We start from the raw sequence: 19,755 nt of genomic DNA on the forward strand, positions 1-19,755 counted from the left end.
GGGGCACTGTCGAGGACAGGGGATTGATGATAACCCGCTGGGAGCTGAGTGCCAGTGCTCCTCATTCAGTGCTTATAGTCAGACGGAGCAGAGGACGGAAGACTAAGCAGGTCAAGGATCACTAACAGGGCACTGGGGGAGGTGAGCGGAGAGGCATCCAAGACCACAGTGTCCGGGGAGATGGGGCATGGGATTGGTGCTCGGCCCACATTGACGGGCGTCCTCTGGGGGTTGTAGGGTCCCGACACACTTGCCGGCAGCACATTTCCCACCTTGCTGCCCTGTTCCGGGTGCCAGCTCTGAGATGCACCATTGTCAGTGGGGAGGGTCTCGGGGGGAGCAGGTATCCACCGCCACTACACCATCAAGAACAAAGAACAGTACAGCACAGGAACAGGCCCTTTGGCCCTCCAAGCATGCGCCGATCATATGTCCAATCTAGACCAACTGCTTATATCCTTCTATACCCCGTCAGTTCATGTGTCTATCCAGATAAGTCTTAAATGACACTAACGTATCTGCCTCAACCACCTTTCTTGGCAGTGCATTCCAGGCCACCACCACCCTCTGTGTAAAAAGCATCCCCCGCATATCTCCACTGAACCTTCCCCTCCTCACCTTCAACTTGTGCCCCCTTGTAATTGTCATTTCCGCCCGGGGGAAAAAGCTTCCAACTGTTCACTCTTTCTATACCCCTAAGAGCAAAGAACAAAGAAAAGTACAGCACAGGAACAGGCCCTTCGGCCCTCCAAGCCCGTGCCGACCATGCTGCCAGTCTAAACTAAAATCTTCTACACTTCCTGGGTCGTATCCCTCTATTCCCATCCTATTTATGTATTTGTCAAGATGCCCCTTAAATGTCACTATCATCCCTGCTTCCACCACCTCCTCCGGCAGCGAGTTCCAGGCATCCACTACCCTCTGCGAAACAAACTTGCCTCGTACATCTCCTCTAAACCTTGCCACTCGCACCTTAAACCTATGCCCCCCCTAGTAATTGACCCCTCTACCCTGGGAAAAAGCCTCTGACTATCCACTGTCTATGCCCCTCATAATTTTGTAGACCTCTATCAGGTCACCCCTCAACCTCCGTAGTTCCAGTGAGAACAAACCGAGTTTATTCAACCGCTCCTCATAGCTAATGCCCTCCATACCAGGCAACATCCTGATAAATCTCTTCTGCACCCTCTCTAAAGCCTCCACATCCTTCTGGTAGTGCGGCGACCAGAATTGAACACTATACTCATTGCCATGGAGGAATGAACTAGGGAATGACTGTGGCCTAACTAAAGTTCCACACAGCTGCAACATGACCTGCCAATTCTTATACTCAATGCCCCAGCCAATGAAGGCAAGCATGCCGTATGCTTTCTTTTTTAAAAAATATATATTTATTCAAATTTTTCAACAAAGTTTCAACAAACCCCTCCCCCCCCCCCAACAAGAAAAAGAAACAAAAACACAACAAGCAGAAATTATACATAGGATTTCCCCCCAGATACAATAACCCCCCACATAACAGTAGAAACACACAAATAGGGAAACACCCCACCTTAACCCAAACGCCACCCCAAAAGAACCACCCCCCCCCCCACCCCGGGTTGCTGCTGCTGACCTCCTCCTAACGCTCCGCGAGATAGTCTAGGAACGGTTGCAACCGCCTGAAAAAACCTTGCACAGACCCTCGCAAGGCAAACTTTATCCTCTCCAGCTTGATGAACCCTGCCATGTCATTAATCCAGGCTTCCGCGCTAGGGGGCTTTACATCCTTCCACAGTAACAAAATCCTCCGCCGGGCTACCAGGGATGCAAAGGTCAGAATACCGGCCTCTTTCGCCTCCTGCACTCCCGACTCGTCCAATACCCCAAATAATGCCAATCCCCAGCTCGGCTTGACCCGGGCGTTCATCACCTTGGACATAGCCCTCCCAAAGCCCCTCCAAAACCCATCCAGTGCCAGGCATGACCAGAACATATGGACGTGGTTTGCTGGGCTCCACGAGCACCTCACACATCTGTCCTCCACCCCAAAGAACCTACTCAACCTCGCCCCTGTCATATGCGCTCTGTGAACAACTTTAAACTGCTTATTAGGCTGAGCCTGGCGCTAGAGTTGGAAGAATTAACCCTACTCAGGGCATCAGCCCACAGACCCTCATCTATCTCCTCCCCAAGCTCCTCATCCCACTTGCCTTTTAACTCCTCCACCGTGGCCTCCTCCTCTTCCTGCAGCTCCTGGTAAATCGCCAAAACCTTGCCTTCTCCAACCCATACACCCGAAATCACCCTGTCCTGAATCCTACGTGCTGGAAGCAGCGGGAATTCCCTCACCTGCCGCCTCACGAATGCTCTCACTTGCATATACCTGAAAGCGTTTCCCGGGGGTAGCCCAAATTTCTCCTCCAGCGCCCCTAGGCTCGCAAACGTCCCATCAATGAACAGGTCCCCCATTCTTTTAATCCCTGCCCGATGCCAGCTCCGAAACCCCCATCCATCTTTCCCGGGACAAACTGATGATTCTCCTGAATCGGGGACCAAACCGAGGCTCCCACCTCACCCCTGTGTCGCCTCCACTGCCCCTAAATGTTCAGAGTCACCGCCACCACCGGACTCGTGGTGTACCTTGTCGGCGGGAGCGGCAGCGGTGCCGTCACCAGAGCCCTCAGGCTCGTGCCCACACAGGACGCCATCTCTAGCCTCTTCCACACCACCCCCTCTCCCTCCATTACCCACTTACGGATCATCGCCACATTGGCTGCCCAATAATAACCACAGATTCGGCAGCGGCAGCCCCCCCCGCCCCTGTCCCTGCTACGTTCCAAAAACACCCTCTTCACCCTTGGGGTCTTATTCCCCCACACAAAACCCATGATGCTCCTGCTTACCCGTTTGAAAAAGGCCTTGGGGATTAAAATGGGAAGGCACTGGAACACAAAGAGAAACCTCGGAATGACCGTAATTTTGATTGACTGCACCCTACCCGCTTCTGAGAGTGGCAACATATCCCATCTTTTAAAGTCCTCCTCCATCTGCTCCACCAACCGTGTCAAATTGAGCTTGTGCAGGGCCCCCCAACTCCTAGCTACCTGGATCCCCAGGTACCAAAAGCTCCTTTCTGCCCTCTTCAGCGGTAGCTCGTCTATCCCCCTTCCCTGGTCCCCTGGATGCACCACAAAGAGCTCACTCTTCCCTACGTGGAGTTTATACCCCGAAAAGTCCCCAAACTCCCTAAGGATCCACATGACCTCCGCCATCCCCTCCACTGGGTCCGCAACATACAACAGGTCATCGGCATACAACGACACCCGGTGTTCCTCTCCCCCCCGAACCAATCCCCTCCATTTCCTGGACTCCCTCAGTGCCATGGCCAGCGGCTCAATTGCCAGTGCAAACAACAAGGGGGATAAGGGACACCCCTGCCTCGACCCCGGTATAGACGAAAGTACTCCGACCTCCGCCGGTTCGTACCAACACTCGCCACTGGGGTGCTATATAGTAGCCTGACCCAACTTATAAACCCCTCCCTGAACCCAAACCTCCGCAACACTTCCCAAAGATACTCCCACTCCACCTGATCAAAGGCCTTCTCCGCGTCCATAGCTGCCACTACCTCCGCTTCCCCCTCCACCGAGGGCATCATAATCACATTGAGGAGCCCCTCACATTTGTGTTTAGCTGCCTACTCTTCACAAATCCCGTCTGGTCCTCATGAATCACCCCCGGGACACAGTCCTCAATTCTTGTAGCCAGAACCTTCGCCAGCAACTTAGCGAGATCAGTCTATACGACCCACATTGCAATGGATCCTTGTCCAGCTTCAAAATCAGAGAAATCAGCGCCCTGGACATTGTTGGGGGCAAGGTCCCCTCCTCCCTCGCCTCATTAAAAGTTCTCATTAGCAACGGGCCCAGCAGGTCCACGTATTTCCTGTAAAATTCAACCGGGAACCCATCCGACCTCCAAATCATTTATATATACTACAAACAGCAAAGTTCTCAGCACTGATCCCTGTGGAACGCCAGGATCCCTGTGGAACACAATCAGAAAAGCACCCTTCCATTACTACTCTCTACTTTCTATAACCTAGCCAGTTCTGTATCCATCTTGCCAGCTCACCCCTGATCCTGTGCGACTTCACCTTTTGTACCAGTCTGCCATGAGGGACCTTGTCAAAGGCCTTACTGAAGTCCATATAGACAATATCCACTGCCCTACCTGCATCAATCATCTTTGTGACCTCTTCGAAAAACTCTATCAAGCTAGTGAGATATGACCTCTCCTTCACAAAACCATGCTGCCTCTCACTAATACGTCCATTTGCTTCCAAATGGGAGTAGATCCTGTCTCGAAGAATTCTCTCCAGTAATTTAGCTTCCACTGACATAAAGCCTGTAGTTCCCTGGAGTATCCTGCCTACCCTTCTTAAACAAAGGAACAACATTGGCTATTCTCCAGTCCTCCGAGACATCACCTGAAGCCAGTGAGGATCCAAAGATTTCTGTCAAGGCCTCAGCAATTTCCTCTCTCGACTCCTTCAGTATTCTGGGGTAGATCCCATCAGGCCCTGGGGGCTTATCTACCTTAATATTTTTCAAGACGCACAGCCCCTCGTCTTTTTGGATCTCAATGTGACCCAGGCTATCTACACACCCTTCTCCAGACTCAACATCCACCAATTCCTTCTCTTTGGTAGTACCTCGTCCAATTCCTCTGGCTCCACACATAGATTCCCTCCCCTGTCCTTCAGTGGGCCAACCCTTTCTCTGGCTACCCTCTTGCTTTTTATGTACGCGTAAAAAGCCTTGGGATTTTCCTTAACCCTATTTGCCAATGACTTTTCGTGACCCCTTTTAGCCCTCCTGACTCCTTGCTTAAGTTCCTTCCTACTTTCTTTATATTCCACACAGGCTTCGCCTGTTCCCAGCCTACAAGCCCTGACAAATGCCTCCTTTTTTTTTGACGAGGCCTACAAAATCTCTTGTTATCCAAGGTTCCTGAAATTTGCCGTATTTATCCTTCTTCCGCACAGGAACATGCCGGTCCTGAATTCCTTTCAAATTACATTTAAAAGCCTCCCGCATGTCAGATGTTGATATACCCTCAAACATCCGCCCCCAATCTAGGTTCTTCAGTTCCCACCTAATATTGTTATAATTAGCCTTCCCCCAATTTAGCACATTCACCCTAGGACCACTCTTATCTTTGTCCACCAGCACTTTAACACTTACTGAATTGTGGTCACTGTTCCCAAAATGCTCCCCTACTGAAGCTTCTACCACCTGGCCGGGCTCATTCCCCAATACCAGGACCAGTACAGCCCCTTCCCTAGTTGGACTATCTACATATTGTTTTAAGAAGCCCTCCTGGTTGCTCCTTACAAACTCTGCCCCGTCCAAGCCCCTAGGACAAAGTGAGTCCCAGTCAATATTGGGGAAGTTGAAGTCTCCCACCACAACAACCCTGTTGCTTTTACTCCTTTCCAAAATCTGTCTACCGATCTGCTCCTCTATCTCCCCCTGGCTGTTGGGAGGCCTGTAGTAAGCCCTTCTTATTCCTGATCTCTACCTATATAGCCTCGCTGCCCTCATCTGCCTTACCCGTTCTACTTCTTGCATTAAAACATATGTACTTCCGGCCACCAGATCCGCTGTTTTCAGCAACATCTCCCAGTCTGCTCTTCCTCAGAGCCATACTGGCCCTATTCCCTAGTTCTCCCTCAATGTTTTCACCTTCTGACCTATTGCTCCGGTACCCATCCCCCTGCCATACTAGTTTAAACCCTTCTGTGTGACACTAGCAAACCTCGCGACCAGGATATTTATGCCTCTTCCGTTTAGATGCAACCCGTCCTTCTTATACAGGTCACACCTGCCCCGGAAGAGCTCCCAGTGGTCCAGATAACGGAAACCCTCCCTCCTACACCAGCTGTTTAGCCAAGTCTTTAGCTGCTCTATCTTCCTATTTCTAGCCTCACTGGCACGTGGCACAGGAGTAATCCCGAGATTACAGCCCTAGAGGTCCTGTCTTTTAACTTTCTGCCTAGCTCCCTGAACGCTGCAGGACCTCATGCCCCTTCCTGTCTATGTCATTAGTACCAATATGTACAACGACCTATGCTTGTTTGCCCCCTCCCCTTCAAGATGCCCGCTACCCGTCCCGAGACATCCTGGACCCTGGTACAAGGGAGGCAACATACCATCCTGGAGTCTCTTTCACGTCCACAGAAGCGCCTATCTGTGCCCCTGACTATAGAGTCCCCTATGACTATTGCTCTTCTACGCTTTGACCCTCACTGCTGAACATCAGAGCCAGCTTTGGGACCACTGCTCTGGCTGCTGCTGTTTTCCCCTGATAGGCTATCCCCCCCAACAGTATCCAAAGCAGTATACCTGTTCGAAAGGGGGACAACCACATGGGATTCCTGCACGGACTGCCTGCCCCTTCTGGTGGTCACCTATCTCTCTGCCTGCACCTTGGGTGTGACCATGTCTCTATAACTTCTATCCATGACACTTTCCACCACCTGCATGCTCCTAAGTGCATCCAATTGCTGCTCCAACCGAACCACGCGGTATGTGAGGAGCTGCCATTGGTTACACTTGCTGCAGATGTAGTCGACCGGAACGCTGGAAGCATCACAGATCTGCCACATCTCACAGTTGCAGCACTGCACCCTGCTGAGTGACATTTAAGCACCAATTTCACATGCTTCCAATAAAGGGGCATTTTACAATCTAATAAGCTCTAGTCTCGGTCTGCAACCTTTTAACAAGCTATCTCTACTGGATCACCAAGCTTTGTTGACCCATGGCCAATTCTTCTCACCTCTTTATTTTCCAAGGTCAAACCTCCAATGGTATGTGCACTCATAACTGGCCCCTCAATCAGCCCATGGACTCACTAGCCCTCTACATTTGTCTCCAAACCTGGACATTAGTTCATTTATGCTCCAAGCTGATGCCACTGCATCAACAAGTCAGTTCATCTCACTCGGGGATCTCTGACTGCAGTTTCTATCGTATCCCCTTCTCCATCCTCAAGGCCATCTATTTCCAACCCCATAACATCAGCTGTCTCTGTCCTGCCTCAGCTCATTTGCTATTGGAACTTCACCCATGCCTTCATTATGTCTTGATTCAATTATCCAATGCGCTCCTAGTCTGTTGCTCACGTTGCACTCTTGTGATCTTGCAATCACCCAAAACTCTGCTCTCCACATCTTAATATGCATCAAATATTATTCACCCAATGGCCCTGGCTCCCAGCCTCAAATTTAAAATTCTCACCCTCGTTTTCAAATTCCTCCAAGGCCCTGTAAGCTCTTTGTGAACAGGACCACCAACCAAACCAAGAGGCAACAGTGGTTAGTTTGTGCAAGGGGAGAGGATTTTCAGTTAAATTTTAAGAGAACCCCATATCAAAACATAGTACACCAACCTCTCTTGTAACAGTATAATGCAAGAAAGAATAGGAAGACCATACAAACTTAGCTCATTTTAGTGCTGAGGCAGTATTGACAAATACTAAGCAGCTGAAAATAAAATCAAGACAAAAAGTAAAGTACAGCTCCATGGGTATTTGGAAGCAATAAGGCTAAAGTAATGATTTATTTTAAAATCTTGTCTTATTACCTGATATTGCTTCAGGAAGCCAAGATTTGTACTTTCGTCCAAAAGAATATTGGATACATTGACCTGGACATAAGGATTCAGCTCTGCAAGTTGTAAAACAGTGGCCGTAGCTCTGTAAATTAAACAAATTGAGAAACTAATCACCTTTCAGAACATTTTAATGAACGTAACAATTTCTTATCTATACCTTTACTGGCTTGTATGTCATGTGAAGCTGGATAGATAATTTCAGATAGGGCAGGAGGTTGGAGTAAATAGTTGCATTTGGCAAGTGTTAAATATCCTACTGTTCTGAAAACAATAAATATTTGCTTCCACAATCATTCACTATGCCAAACACTTATTGAAAAGGAAAGTTTTGTAAGGGCCACGAAGAATCCAGCACGAGTTTTAAGGATACAAAATAATAACGTTTATTTACTATAACAATATATACATAACAGTAGCAGTAACTTCCCTTGCTACCTTCTCCTTCCTGCTGGTTCCTGAACTGGCCAGCTTATTTATACTAGGAGTTTCTCCGCCCCCCTCATTGGGGAAGTTCATACTCCCATAGGATTGTGGGATAGTCATTAGTCCCCAGCCAATCGTAAGTAGGCAGGTTATAACATCCCTCCCCCCCAAAGTCCAAGGAATCCACCGAAGACCCTGGCGAAGGAAGGCGTCGAACTCGTTTGGCCGCAGGCCGGACGCCATTTGCACGCGGCGCTGGATCAGGCGGCGTGTAACGAGACGGAGACCGGCGCTTCCGTGATGAACGGCGCGGTTGTACATCCACGGCCTGTGGACCCGAGGATTCCCCCTCAGATTCATCCTGTGTCTCCATCTCGGAGTCAGAGTCTGCTGCCTCCGTCATGTCAGCGTCTCTATCTCCATTCGGTCCCGTAACGACCTGCGCAGGCTTCGAGTGAGGCACCAGTGGAAGATTTTGAGGACTACCTTCCCTTGTCTCTGGTCTTTGCGGCTGTTGAAATGAGCTCCGGGGGCGGGGGGTCTTTTGAGGGGATGATCTTCTGGACCGGACGTGGTCTACATGTTTTCGCTGGAGATGACCTTGGGCTTGCACTTGGTAAGATATAGGGCCCGTTTGGCGAAAGATTACACCAGGAACCCATTGAGCACCACCAGCAAAATTCCGCACGAATACTGGGTCACCGGGCGCAAACTGCCGAATCGGACGATGCCGAGACAATCCCGGTCCCTGCCGTTCTTGTGTGCGGCGTACTTTTGCGCCAATGTTCGGGAAGACCATACTAAGGCGGGTGCGAAGTCTTCGGCCCATCTGCGGGAGCTACCCCAGTCACTGCATGGGGGGTGGTCCTGTACGTAAACAAAAAGCGAGCCAGTCTCGTGGACATTGATCCGGAAGACTGCTTCTTTAGGCCTCTTTTGAATGTTTGCACTGCACGCTCTGCCAACCCATTTGAAGCCGGGTGGTAAGAGGCAGTGCGGATATTGCGGATGCTGTTCATCTTTGTAAACCTAGCAAACTCCTCACTCGTGAATGGAGTGCCATTATCCGTGACCAGCACCTCGGGGAGGCCATGCGTACTAAATGATAAACGCATCTTTTCAATTGTTGCGCAGGACGTTGTCCCCTGCATCTTATGCACCTCCAGCCATTTGGACTGGGCGTCAATTAGTAGAAGGAACATGGATCCCTGAAAAGGGCCTGCGAAATCTGCATGTAAGCGTGCCCACGGCCGCCCTGGCCATCGCGGCCGGCGGAAGCTTCTGATGCTCCTGGCAAATGGAGCAGATTTGGGCCACCTTCTCAATGCCGGTGTCGAGGCCTGGCCACCAGACATAACTCCGGGCCAACATTTTCATCTTGGTCATGCCCGGATGCCCATTGTGCAAGTCTGATAATATCAGCTCCTGGCCTTTTTCCGGGACAATCACACGCGTCCCCCACAAGAGGATGCCGTCTTCCACGCTGAACTCTGACAGCTTGGAGGAAAATGCCCGTAACTCGCCTGGGAGCTGTCTATGCTGCCCACCATACAGGACTATGTGCCGAACCTTTGACAAGCCTGGCTCCGTCTGGGTCCACTCACGGATCTGTGATGCCGTGACAGGCAAGGTGTCCATAAAATTTAGGGTTGCAACCACCTCACTGGTCGTGGGGGTCGACATGGGGCCGATCGATAAAGGCAATCGGCTCAGTGCGTCGGCATTTGCTATCTGCGTACCTGGTTTGTGCTCCAGAGAATACTCATATGCAGCAAGCAACAAAGCCCAGCGCTGGATCCGTGCAGAAGCAATGGGCGGTATTGGTTTATCCTCTCTGAAGAGTCCCAGCAGGGGCTTATGATCAGTCACGATAGTGAAATGGCAGCCATACACGTACTGGTGGAAGCGTTTCACCGCGAAAACCACTGCCAGGCCCTCCTTCTCGATCTGCGCGTACTTTTTCTCCGCTGCAGTCAATGTGCGGGAGGCGAAAGCTATCGGTCGCTCGGCCCCGTTCTCCATCTTGTGGGACAGGACAGCCCCAATACCATACGGGGATGCATCACATGTGACGAGCAAAGGCTTTCCCGGATCATAGTGGGTTAGTAACCCAGACGACGACAATTGTTGCTTTACCCGCCGGAAAGCGGTTTCTTGCGGCTGACCCCAAACCCAGGTGTGATTTTTCTTTAGCAGCAGGTGCAAGGGGGCCAGCGTAGTTGCCAGATTGGGGAGGAACTTCCCGTAATAGTTTACGAGAGCGAGAAAAGAACGAAGATGCGAAGTGTCAGTCGGGGTGGGGGCATGTTGAATTGCACGCACCTTCTCTGCGACGGGGTGCAGACCCTCGCGGTCCACCCGATAACCTAGGTAGACTACTTCTTTTGCCTGAAATACGCACTTTGTGAGACGTAAACGGACTCCAGCCTCCGAAAGACGTCTAAGGACAGCCTCCAGATATTCCAAATGCTCTTGCTCCGACGTCCCTGTAATCAACACGTCATCTAGGTAGACAGCCACACGTGGTAAACCTCTCAAAATGCCCTCCATAACACGTTGAAAAATTGCGCAGGGAGAGGATACTCCAAAGGGCAACCGTGTATATTCATACAGGCCCCGGTGTGTGTTAATTGTTACATATGGTCGGGAGGCAGGGTCCAGCTCCAACTGCAGGTAGGCGTGACTCATATCTAATTTTGTGAATGAGAGTCCACCTGCAAGTTTCGCGTAGAGATCCTCTATGCGAGGCATTGGGTATCGGTCGAGTCGGGAGCTGTATTCACTGTAAGTTTATAGTCGCCACACAAGCGAACTGTGGCATCTGGCTTCATTACTGGTACAATTGGTGCTGCCCAGTCAGCAAAACGGACGGGCCTGATAATACCCAAACTCTCCAAACGAGTGAGCTCCCCTTCTACCCTCTCGAGCAAAGCGTAAGGCACTGGGCGCGCCCGGAAATAGCGCGGTGTGGCTCCTGGTTCAACTTGGATACGGGCTACGGCCCCTTTTATTTTCCCCAAACCAGGCTGGAATACCTCTGGGGATTGTCCTAGCACCTCAGTCAACCCTCCAGAAACTGTTTGGAGGATGTGCTGCCATTGCAACCACAAATGGCGCAACCAGTCCCGACCCAACAGGCTGGGCCCATGGCCACGCACTACGATAAGTGGGAAACGCCCCTCCTGGCGTCCATAGACAACAGGGGTCATTGTAGTTCCTGCAATGTCCAGTGGTTCCCCCGTGTAGGTGGCCAACCTGGCCTGTGAGTCAGTTAATGTAAGGGTCTGTATACCCTGCTTGATGCGGTCGAATGTCCTCTGGGCGATCACGGAGACCGCTGCGCCAGTATCCAACTCCATCTCCAGCGGGTGGCCATTGACCCATACTGTCACCTTAATGGGGGCCACACGGGGAGCTGCCACACAATGCAGCTGCAGGCAGTCGTCCTCCGTCTCCACGTCCTCAGGAGTGGTCGCTGCAGGTTCATCCACATGGAAGGTACGGCCTCTGGGCTGGTCCCAGTTACGGCCCCTTGGCTGTTCCCAGTTTCAGTCGGAACGACGGCGCCTCTGGCGTCCCCAGGACCGCCGTCCGCGACGGGGTCGGCGCCTACAAGTCTGACACGGACATGGCTCCTCATCCATTGGCTCTGGAGAAGGCTCCCTTCGGGGAGGAATGTCCGATGGCCACTGGCGTCGGTCCGGTCGTTGCCTCGCCCAAGGTACCGCAGGAGTGCGGGGGGACGTTTTTGGGCGGAAAGGGTTGCGCCCCAAGGCATGCACTTCCATTCCCTGTAGCTCCTGTACTCCTCGCTCTGCGCTCTCTCGGGACAAGACTATTTGTATTGCCTGTTGAAAAGTCAATGTTGGCTCCGCTAACAATTTTCTCTGGGTTGTTGCATTGTTAATACCGCAAACCAAATGGTCGCGTAACATTTCTGACAAGGTCTCACCATAGTCACAGTATTCCGCAATCCCGCGTAGCCTGGATAAAAAAAATCGGCAAGGGATTCTCCAGGGGTCCTCTCAGCGATATTAAACCGGTAACGCTGGACTATCGTGGACGGGTTGGGTTAAAGTGTTGCCCCACTATATTCACAAGTTCGTCAAACGTTTTGGTGTCCGGCGCAGCTGGGTAAGTAAGGCTCCTAATCACCCCAAACGTATGCGGCCCGCAGGCGGTGAGCAATATGACCACCTGGCGCTCGTTTTCAGTGATATTGTTTGCCCGGAAATAGTAACGCATCCGTTGTGTGTACTGGTTCCAGCTTTCCAGCGCAGCATCAAAAACATCCAAACGTCCGTACAGAGGCATGGTATAATAGAAAACAACTTCCAACCTGTATCCAACAAAAATCCAGGGAGGTGGCTTCAGCAGTGTAGACAGCTATTCACTCTTACCTTCGTCGCCAGTTTTGTAAGGGCCACGAAGAATCCAGCACGAGTTTTAAGGATACAAAATAATAACGTTTATTTACTATAACAATATATACATAACAGTAGCAGTAACTTCCCTTGCTACCTTCTCCTTCCTGCTGGTTCCTGAACTGGCCAGCTTATTTATACTAGGAGTTTCTCCGCCCCCCTCATTGGGGAAGTTCATACTCCCATAGGATTGTGGGATAGTCATTAGTCCCCAGCCAATCGTAAATAGGCAGGTTATAACAGAAAGAAACAAACAACCGAGGTTTAAAAAGTGAATAATTCTTCTTGAAGTGATAGCGCAATCTTTACTTGCTTTCATGCGCAGAAATAGTTACAGATAATATGACAATAACATTTCCAATTTCTGACACTTGTGTGAGGTCAAGTTCCAGTTCAGAATCAAACAAGTGGACTTTTATGTGTACGCAAAGTAGGGATATGCAAAGCAGCTAGAAAATCAGTTTGAATGCTTATAAAAAGGAAAAAAGGGAAAAGAAAGGGAGGGAGAAATGGGAAAACTTGTATTTATAGAGCATCTTCCATGACCTCGGGGCATCTCAAATGTTTTATGAAAAATTCATTACTTTTAAAGTATTGTAATTGCAGGGTGAAGATGAACATTTTGCCGCGGTTTTTGTTTCAGTGCCTGCCGGTCTTTTTGCCCACGGTGTTTTTCCAAGAGGGTGGACAGGCTGATTTCTTCATTTGTCTGGGTGGGTAAGGTGGCCAGGGTAAGGACGGTGTTATTGCAGAGGGAACGACAATCAAAGGTGTTAGGCCTCCCAAATTTAATGGGCGGTGAATGCAGAGAAGGTACAGGGATGGAAGAGGGAGGCTGGGGCTTTGTGGATAAGAATGGAGGTGGGTTCATGTCAGGGGTCGGGGTTGCAGGTGCTGATAACGGCGTCGCTCCCAGAGTGGTATTTGAGAAGTCCGGTGGAGTTGACCACGCTGATGACTCGAGTCAGTTCCAATAGCATTTTATGTTGGGAGCATGGTTGAGGGCGATGCCGATCATTGTGAATCTCGGATTTGAGCTGGAGAGGATGGATGCGAGGTTCCAAGGATGGGAGGAGAGGGGGGGAATCAGGGAGATGAAGGATCTGTTTCTGGGAGGGGGGTTTGTAAGCTTGGAATACGAATGAGAAATTTGGGCTGGCACGAGAGGAGGGTTTCTGGTACATGCAGGTGCGGGATTTTGCGAGGAAGGTCTTTCTGACCTTCTCGATAGCGCCTGTCTCTTTGTTTCTGGAGAAGATGCTGTCAGCGGGAAGGTTGGGTTGGAGAGGGGGGTTCGTCTCAATAATTTATGGGAATAATTTGGAGGAGGATAAGGTGTCCATGTAGGGATTAAGGCTAAGTGGGAAGAGGAGTTGGGGATGGCATTGGAGGAGGGATTGTGGTACAAGGGGAATGCTCGACCTCATGCACAAGTATGGGGCTGCTACAGCTGAAGGTGGTGAACAGGTCGCACCTGACCAAGTCAAGGACGAGCCGGCTATTTGAGGGGGTAGAGGACATCTGTGAGCGATGTGGGAGGGTCTTGCCAATAACATGCATATGTTCTGGTCCTGCCCGAAGTTGGAAAGGTTCTGGAGGTTAGTTTTCAGCGCCATCTCAGAGGTGTTACACGTAGATGTGGAGCCCGGTCCCCTGGAGGCCATATTCAGGGTGTCAGACCAGCCGGAGTTGCAGCCAGGTGCGGAGGCAGATGTCATATCCTTCCCTCTGATTGCTCGCAGGTGGGTCCTGTTGGGATGGAGGTCAGCTTCTCCACCTTGTGCCTCGGCATTGTGGGGGGACTATTGGGGTTCTTAGCCCTGGAGGTGAAAATTGCCCTAAGGAGGGCAAATGATGTGTTCCACAAGAGTTGGTGTTTGTTGATACTGCATTTTGGAGAGTTGGTTACCGTCAACTGTTTGGGGGGGGGGGGGGGGGGGGGGGGGGGCGGTTTAATGTGTTGGGTGTGCTTTTTTTGTAAATGTAGAAAATTGGAAGAAAAATACTTCATAAAAAAATAAAGTGCTGTAATGTAGGAAGTGCATTAGCTCATTTACAAACAGCAAGATCTCACAAACAGCAATGAGATTACGACTTTGTTTATTGATGTTGGTTGAGGGGTATATCCTGTCAGGACACTAGGGAGAACTTGCTTGGTCTTACATGAATTGTGCCATGGGATCTATTAGATTCATCTGAGAGGGCAAGTGGGGCCTCCGCTTAATGCCTCATCTGAAAGATGGCAACAATGAAATCCTCATCAGTACTGCACTGCAGTGTCGGTCTGGTTAGTCTGTTGGTTTGTCTGGAGTGAGATTCAAACCCACTAGTGATAATTTATCAAAATTCACTAGACTGTGGGGTGGTCCCAGAGGATTGGAAAGTAGCAAACGTGACTCCACTGTTTAAAAAAGGAGGTCGGCAGAAAGCGGGTAATCATAGGCCGGTAAGCTTAACTTCGGTTGTAGGGAAAATGCTGGAATCTATCATTAACGAGGAAATAGCGGGGCACCTGGAGGGAAATTGTCCCATTGGGCAGACGCAGCATGGGTTCACAAAGGGTAGGTCGTGTCTGACTAATTTGGTAGAATTTTTTGAGGCCGTTACCAGTGCAGTAGATAACGGGGAGCCAATGGATGTGGTATATCTGGATTTCCAGAAAGCTTTTGACAAGGTGCCACACAAAAGGTTGCTGCATAAACTAAAGATGCATGGCATTGAGGGTAAAGTGGTAGCATGGGTAGAGGATTGGTTAACTAACAGAAAGCAGAGAGTGGGGATAAATGGGTGTTTCTCTGGTTGGCAACCTGTAACTAGTGGGGTCCCTCAAGGATCAGTGTTGGGCCCGCAGTTGTTCACAATTTACATAGACGATTTGGAGTTGGGGACCAAGTGCAATGTGTCAAAGTTTACAGACGACACTAAGATGAGCGGTAAAGCAAAAAGTGCAGAGGATACCGGAAGTCTGCAGAAGGATTTGGATAGGTTAGGTGAATGGGCTAGGGTCTGGCAGATGGAATTCAATGTTGGCAAGTGTGAGGCTATCCATTTTGGGAGGAATAACAGCAGAATGGATTATTATTTAAACGGTAAGATGTTAAAACATGCTGCTGTGCAGAGGGACCTGGGTGTGCTGGTGCACGAGTCGCAAAAAGTTGGTGTGCAGGTGCAACAGGTGATTAAGAAGGCTAATCGAGTTTTGTCTTTCATTGCTAGAGGGATGGAGTTCAAGACTAGTGAGGTTATGCTGCAATTGTATAAGGTGTTGGTGAGGCCGCATCTGGAGTATTGTGTTCAGTTTTGGTCTCCTTACCTGAGAAAGGACATATTGGCACTGGAGGGAGTGCAGAGGAGATTCACTAGGTTGGTCCCAGAGTTGAGGGGATTAGATTATGACGAGAGGTTGAGTAGACTGGGACTGTACTCATTGGAGTTTAGAAGGATGCAGGGGGATCTTATTGAGACATATAAAATTATGAAGGGAATAGATAGGATAGATGCGGGCAGGTTGTTTCCACTGGTCGGGAAAAGCAGAACTAGGGGGCATAGCCTCAAAATAAGGGGAGGTAGATTTAGGACGGAGTGTAGGAGGAACTTCTTCACCCAAAGGGTTGTGAATCTCTGGAATTCCTTGCCCAGTGAAGCAGTTGAGGCTCCTTCTTTAAACGTTTTTAAGAAAAAGATAGATGCCTTTCTAAAGAATAAAGGGATTTGGGGATATGGTGTACGGGCCGGAGAGTGGAGCTGAGTCCACAAAGATCAGCCATGATCTCATTAAATGGCAGAGCAGGCTCGAGGGGCCAGATGGCCTGCTCCTGTTCCTAATTCTTATGTTCTTATGTTCTTATTCTTCAGACTTGGGAGGCAAATATGCTACCAACGTCATGACACTCTGAAATCAGAGTTTATGATCTGTGAAAAGTATTTGGATAGTGTTGCCATTTAATGCCAAAAGGAACTAGACTTAACAAGAGCTGTGAACAATCAACAAGTCAACTGGAAGTGTTACAGTGTGAATTTACCTCTTGCAGATATGCAAATTAGATCAAGTGCTGACCTCAACAGGATTCAATGGCTAGCAGCATGTCGTATTACATTTAATAAAGCGTTTTTACATTATCAGAATATCAAGTTATAACCACAGATCAACGCAGTAATGTCAGATTCCCCCCAGTTTCACAATGGCTTTTAACTTGTATGATGGTCAGATGCAAAAGAGTATGGTGTGATTCTGTACAATTACTCAGATATACTTTCTAATATTCACTGTTCAAAAAATATAGAAATTTGCTTTGGGTTTCTGGGACATTTATGAAAACCGATATTTTGCATCGTTGAAAGAGTTAAATATTTCCATACAGGAGGTCGGAGTTTATTTCAGCTCGTCAGGTTTTCAACACCGCTGATATAATGCTCACCTGTTTCTGTGACTGGCCACATCATCGTCATGCAGGAAGAAGTTAGTGCCTAGGTCCCAAGTTTCAGATGATTTTGTGTCATGGATGGTCAATGTCTAGCCCAAGGAGAAATAAACACATTCCCAAATCAATATATATTATCACTTTAAACACGGAAGTGCTACCTTAAACATTACAAATATCGGAAGTAAAAAGAAACACCATTTTTGCAGTGACAGTGCCATCCCTTGCTTCATATGAAGACAAGCAGCGTGCGCTGCCAAGTTCCATTTCAAAATCAAACAATGAAATTAAATGAAATGAAAATCGCTTATTGTCACAAGTCAGCTTCAAATGAAGTTACTGTGAAAAGCCCCTAGTCGCCACATTCCGCGCCTGTTCGGGTAGGTTGGTTAGATAGGGCACAGAATAGGGATAGAAGCAGCTAAAAATGTATTTATTTTTTAATTAATTCATGGGACGTGGGCATTGCTGGACAGCATTTATTGCCCATCCCTAATTGAGATTGAGAGGTGGGGGTGAGCCTCTTCCTGAACTACAGGGGGGTGTTAGGGTGAGAGTTTCAAAATTTTGACCCAGCGCCAGTGAAGGAACAGTGACATATTTCCAAGTCAGGATGGTGAATGGCTTGGAGGGGTGCTTCCAGATGGTGGTGTTCCCATGTGTCTGCTGATCTTGCTTTTCTAGATTGTAGATGCATGGGTTTGGAAGGTGTTGTTAAGGAGCATTGGTGAGTTCCTGCAGTGCATCTTGTAGATAGTACACACTGCAGCCACAGTCTGTCCGTGGTGGAGCGAGTGCATGTTTGTGGTGGGATGCCAGTCAACCAGCTGCTTCGTTCTGGATGGTGTTGAGCTTGAGCGTTGTGGAAAGTATTCCATCACACTCCCGACTTGTGCCTTGTACATGGGGGACAGGCTTTGTGGAGTCAAGAGGTGATTACTTGCCACAGATTTCTAGTCTCTGACCTGCTCTTCGTAGAATCACAGAATTCCTACAGTGCAGAAGGAGGCCATTCGGCCCATCGAGTCTACACCAACCCACTGAAAGAGCACCGCACCTGGACCCAATCCCCCGCTCTATCCCCGTACCCCACCTAGGGGCACTTTAGCCAATCCACCTAACCTGCACACGTTTGGACTGTGGGAGGAAACCGGAGCACCCGGAGGAAACCCACGCAGACACGGGGAAAACGTGCAAACTCCACACAGTCATCCAATGTCAGAATTGAACCCGGGTCCCTGGCGCTGAAAGGCAACCGTGCTAACCACTGTGCCACCATGCCGTCCCTTGTAGCCTCAATATTTATATGGCTAATCCAGAAAGGTTTCTGGTCAATGGTAATCCCCAGGATGTTGATATTGGGGGATTCAGCAATGACAATGCCATTGAATATCAAGGGGCAATGGTGAGATTCTTTTTTGTTGGAGGTGCCTTGATATCAAGGGCAGTGACCCTCATCTATCTCTGGAGTTGAGCTCTTTTGTCCATGTTTGTACCAAGACTGTAATGAAGTCAGCAGCGAGTGGCCCTGGTGGAACCCAAGCTGAATGTCACTGAGCAGGTTATTGCCAAGTGCTTCATATTTCCGTTGCTGATCCCTTCATCACTTTACATGGAACATAGAACATACAGTGCAGAAGGAGGCCATTCGGCCCATCGAGTCTGCACCGACCCACTTATGCCCTCACTTTCACCCTATCCCTGTAACCCAATAACCCTTCCTAACACTTTTTGGTCACTAAGGGCAATTTATCATGGCCAGTACACCTAACCTGCACGTCTTTGGACTGTGGGAGGAACCAGGAGGAAACCCACGCAGATATGGGGAGAACGTGCAGACTCCACAGTGACCCAGTGGGGAATCAAACCTGGGACCCTGGAGCTGTGAAGCCACAGTGCTATTCACTTTTGCTACCTTGCTATCCCTTTACTGATGATCAAGAGTAGAATAATTGGCCATGTTGGATTTGTCCTGTCTTGTGTACAGCACATACCTATTAAGACCATAAGACATAGAAGCAGAGTAGGCCATTTGGTACATTGAGTCTGCTCTGCCATTCAAAGATATCATGATTGATATGATATAATCCTGAACTCCCCTTTCCCGCCTTAACCCTATAACACTTGATTTCTTGACTGATTAAAAATCTATCTATCTCAGCCTTAAACATACTTAATGCCCAGTCTCTAAAGCTCTCTTGTCGTAAAAAATTCCATAGATTCATTATCCTCAGAGAAGAGATTTCTCCTAATCTCGGTCTTAAATGGGCGACCCCTTACTCTGAGATTATGCCCTCTGGTCCTAGACTCTCTCATAAGAGGAAACATCCTCTCCGAGTCCACCCTCAAGCCTCCTGAGAATCTTATATGTCTCAATAAGGTCACCACTCATTCCTTGCATTCCAACCTATTTTTGTGTCATCCACAAGGTTGGCAATACACGTTCACTTCTCCCGTCCAAATCATTAGTATATATTGTAAATTATGGTCCCAGCACTGATCCCTGTGGCACTCCACGAGTTAGAAAATGTGCCTCTTATCCCATCTCTGTCGTCTATCAAATAGCCAATCCTCCATCCATGCTAATATACTTCACACAATGGACTCTTGCCTTATTAAAGAACAAAGAACAAAGAAATGTACAGCACAGGAACAGGCCCTTCGGCCCTCCAAGCCCGTGCCGACCATGCTGCCCGACTAAACTACAATCTTCTACACTTCCTGGGTCCGTATCCTAAAGAACAAAGAAATGTACAAATCATGGCTACTTAAGCTACTTAAGCAGCCTTTTGTGTGGTACCTTATTGAATGCCTTTTGGAAATCCA

At 49.1% G+C, this 19,755-nt stretch overlaps 1 protein-coding gene across 3 annotated transcripts in view; it reads right to left on the bottom strand.

Annotated features, from left to right (window-relative positions):
- Positions 1 to 19,755, bottom strand: part of uba6 (ubiquitin like modifier activating enzyme 6) — a 294,389-nt gene that overhangs the window by 174,402 nt on the left and 100,232 nt on the right. For all 3 annotated transcript variants that reach the window (XM_072517066.1, XM_072517065.1, XM_072517064.1), the window contains 2 exons: positions 16,927 to 17,021; positions 7,632 to 7,743 (listed from right to left, as the gene is read on the bottom strand). In XM_072517066.1, coding sequence (XP_072373167.1) covers positions 7,632 to 7,743; positions 16,927 to 17,021 — 207 coding nt within the window. The remainder of the gene's footprint in view (positions 1 to 7,631; positions 7,744 to 16,926; positions 17,022 to 19,755) is intronic.

Source organism: Scyliorhinus torazame, chromosome 9 (assembly GCF_047496885.1).
Source record: "Scyliorhinus torazame isolate Kashiwa2021f chromosome 9, sScyTor2.1, whole genome shotgun sequence".
Classification (NCBI taxonomy): domain Eukaryota; kingdom Metazoa; phylum Chordata; class Chondrichthyes; order Carcharhiniformes; family Scyliorhinidae; genus Scyliorhinus; species Scyliorhinus torazame.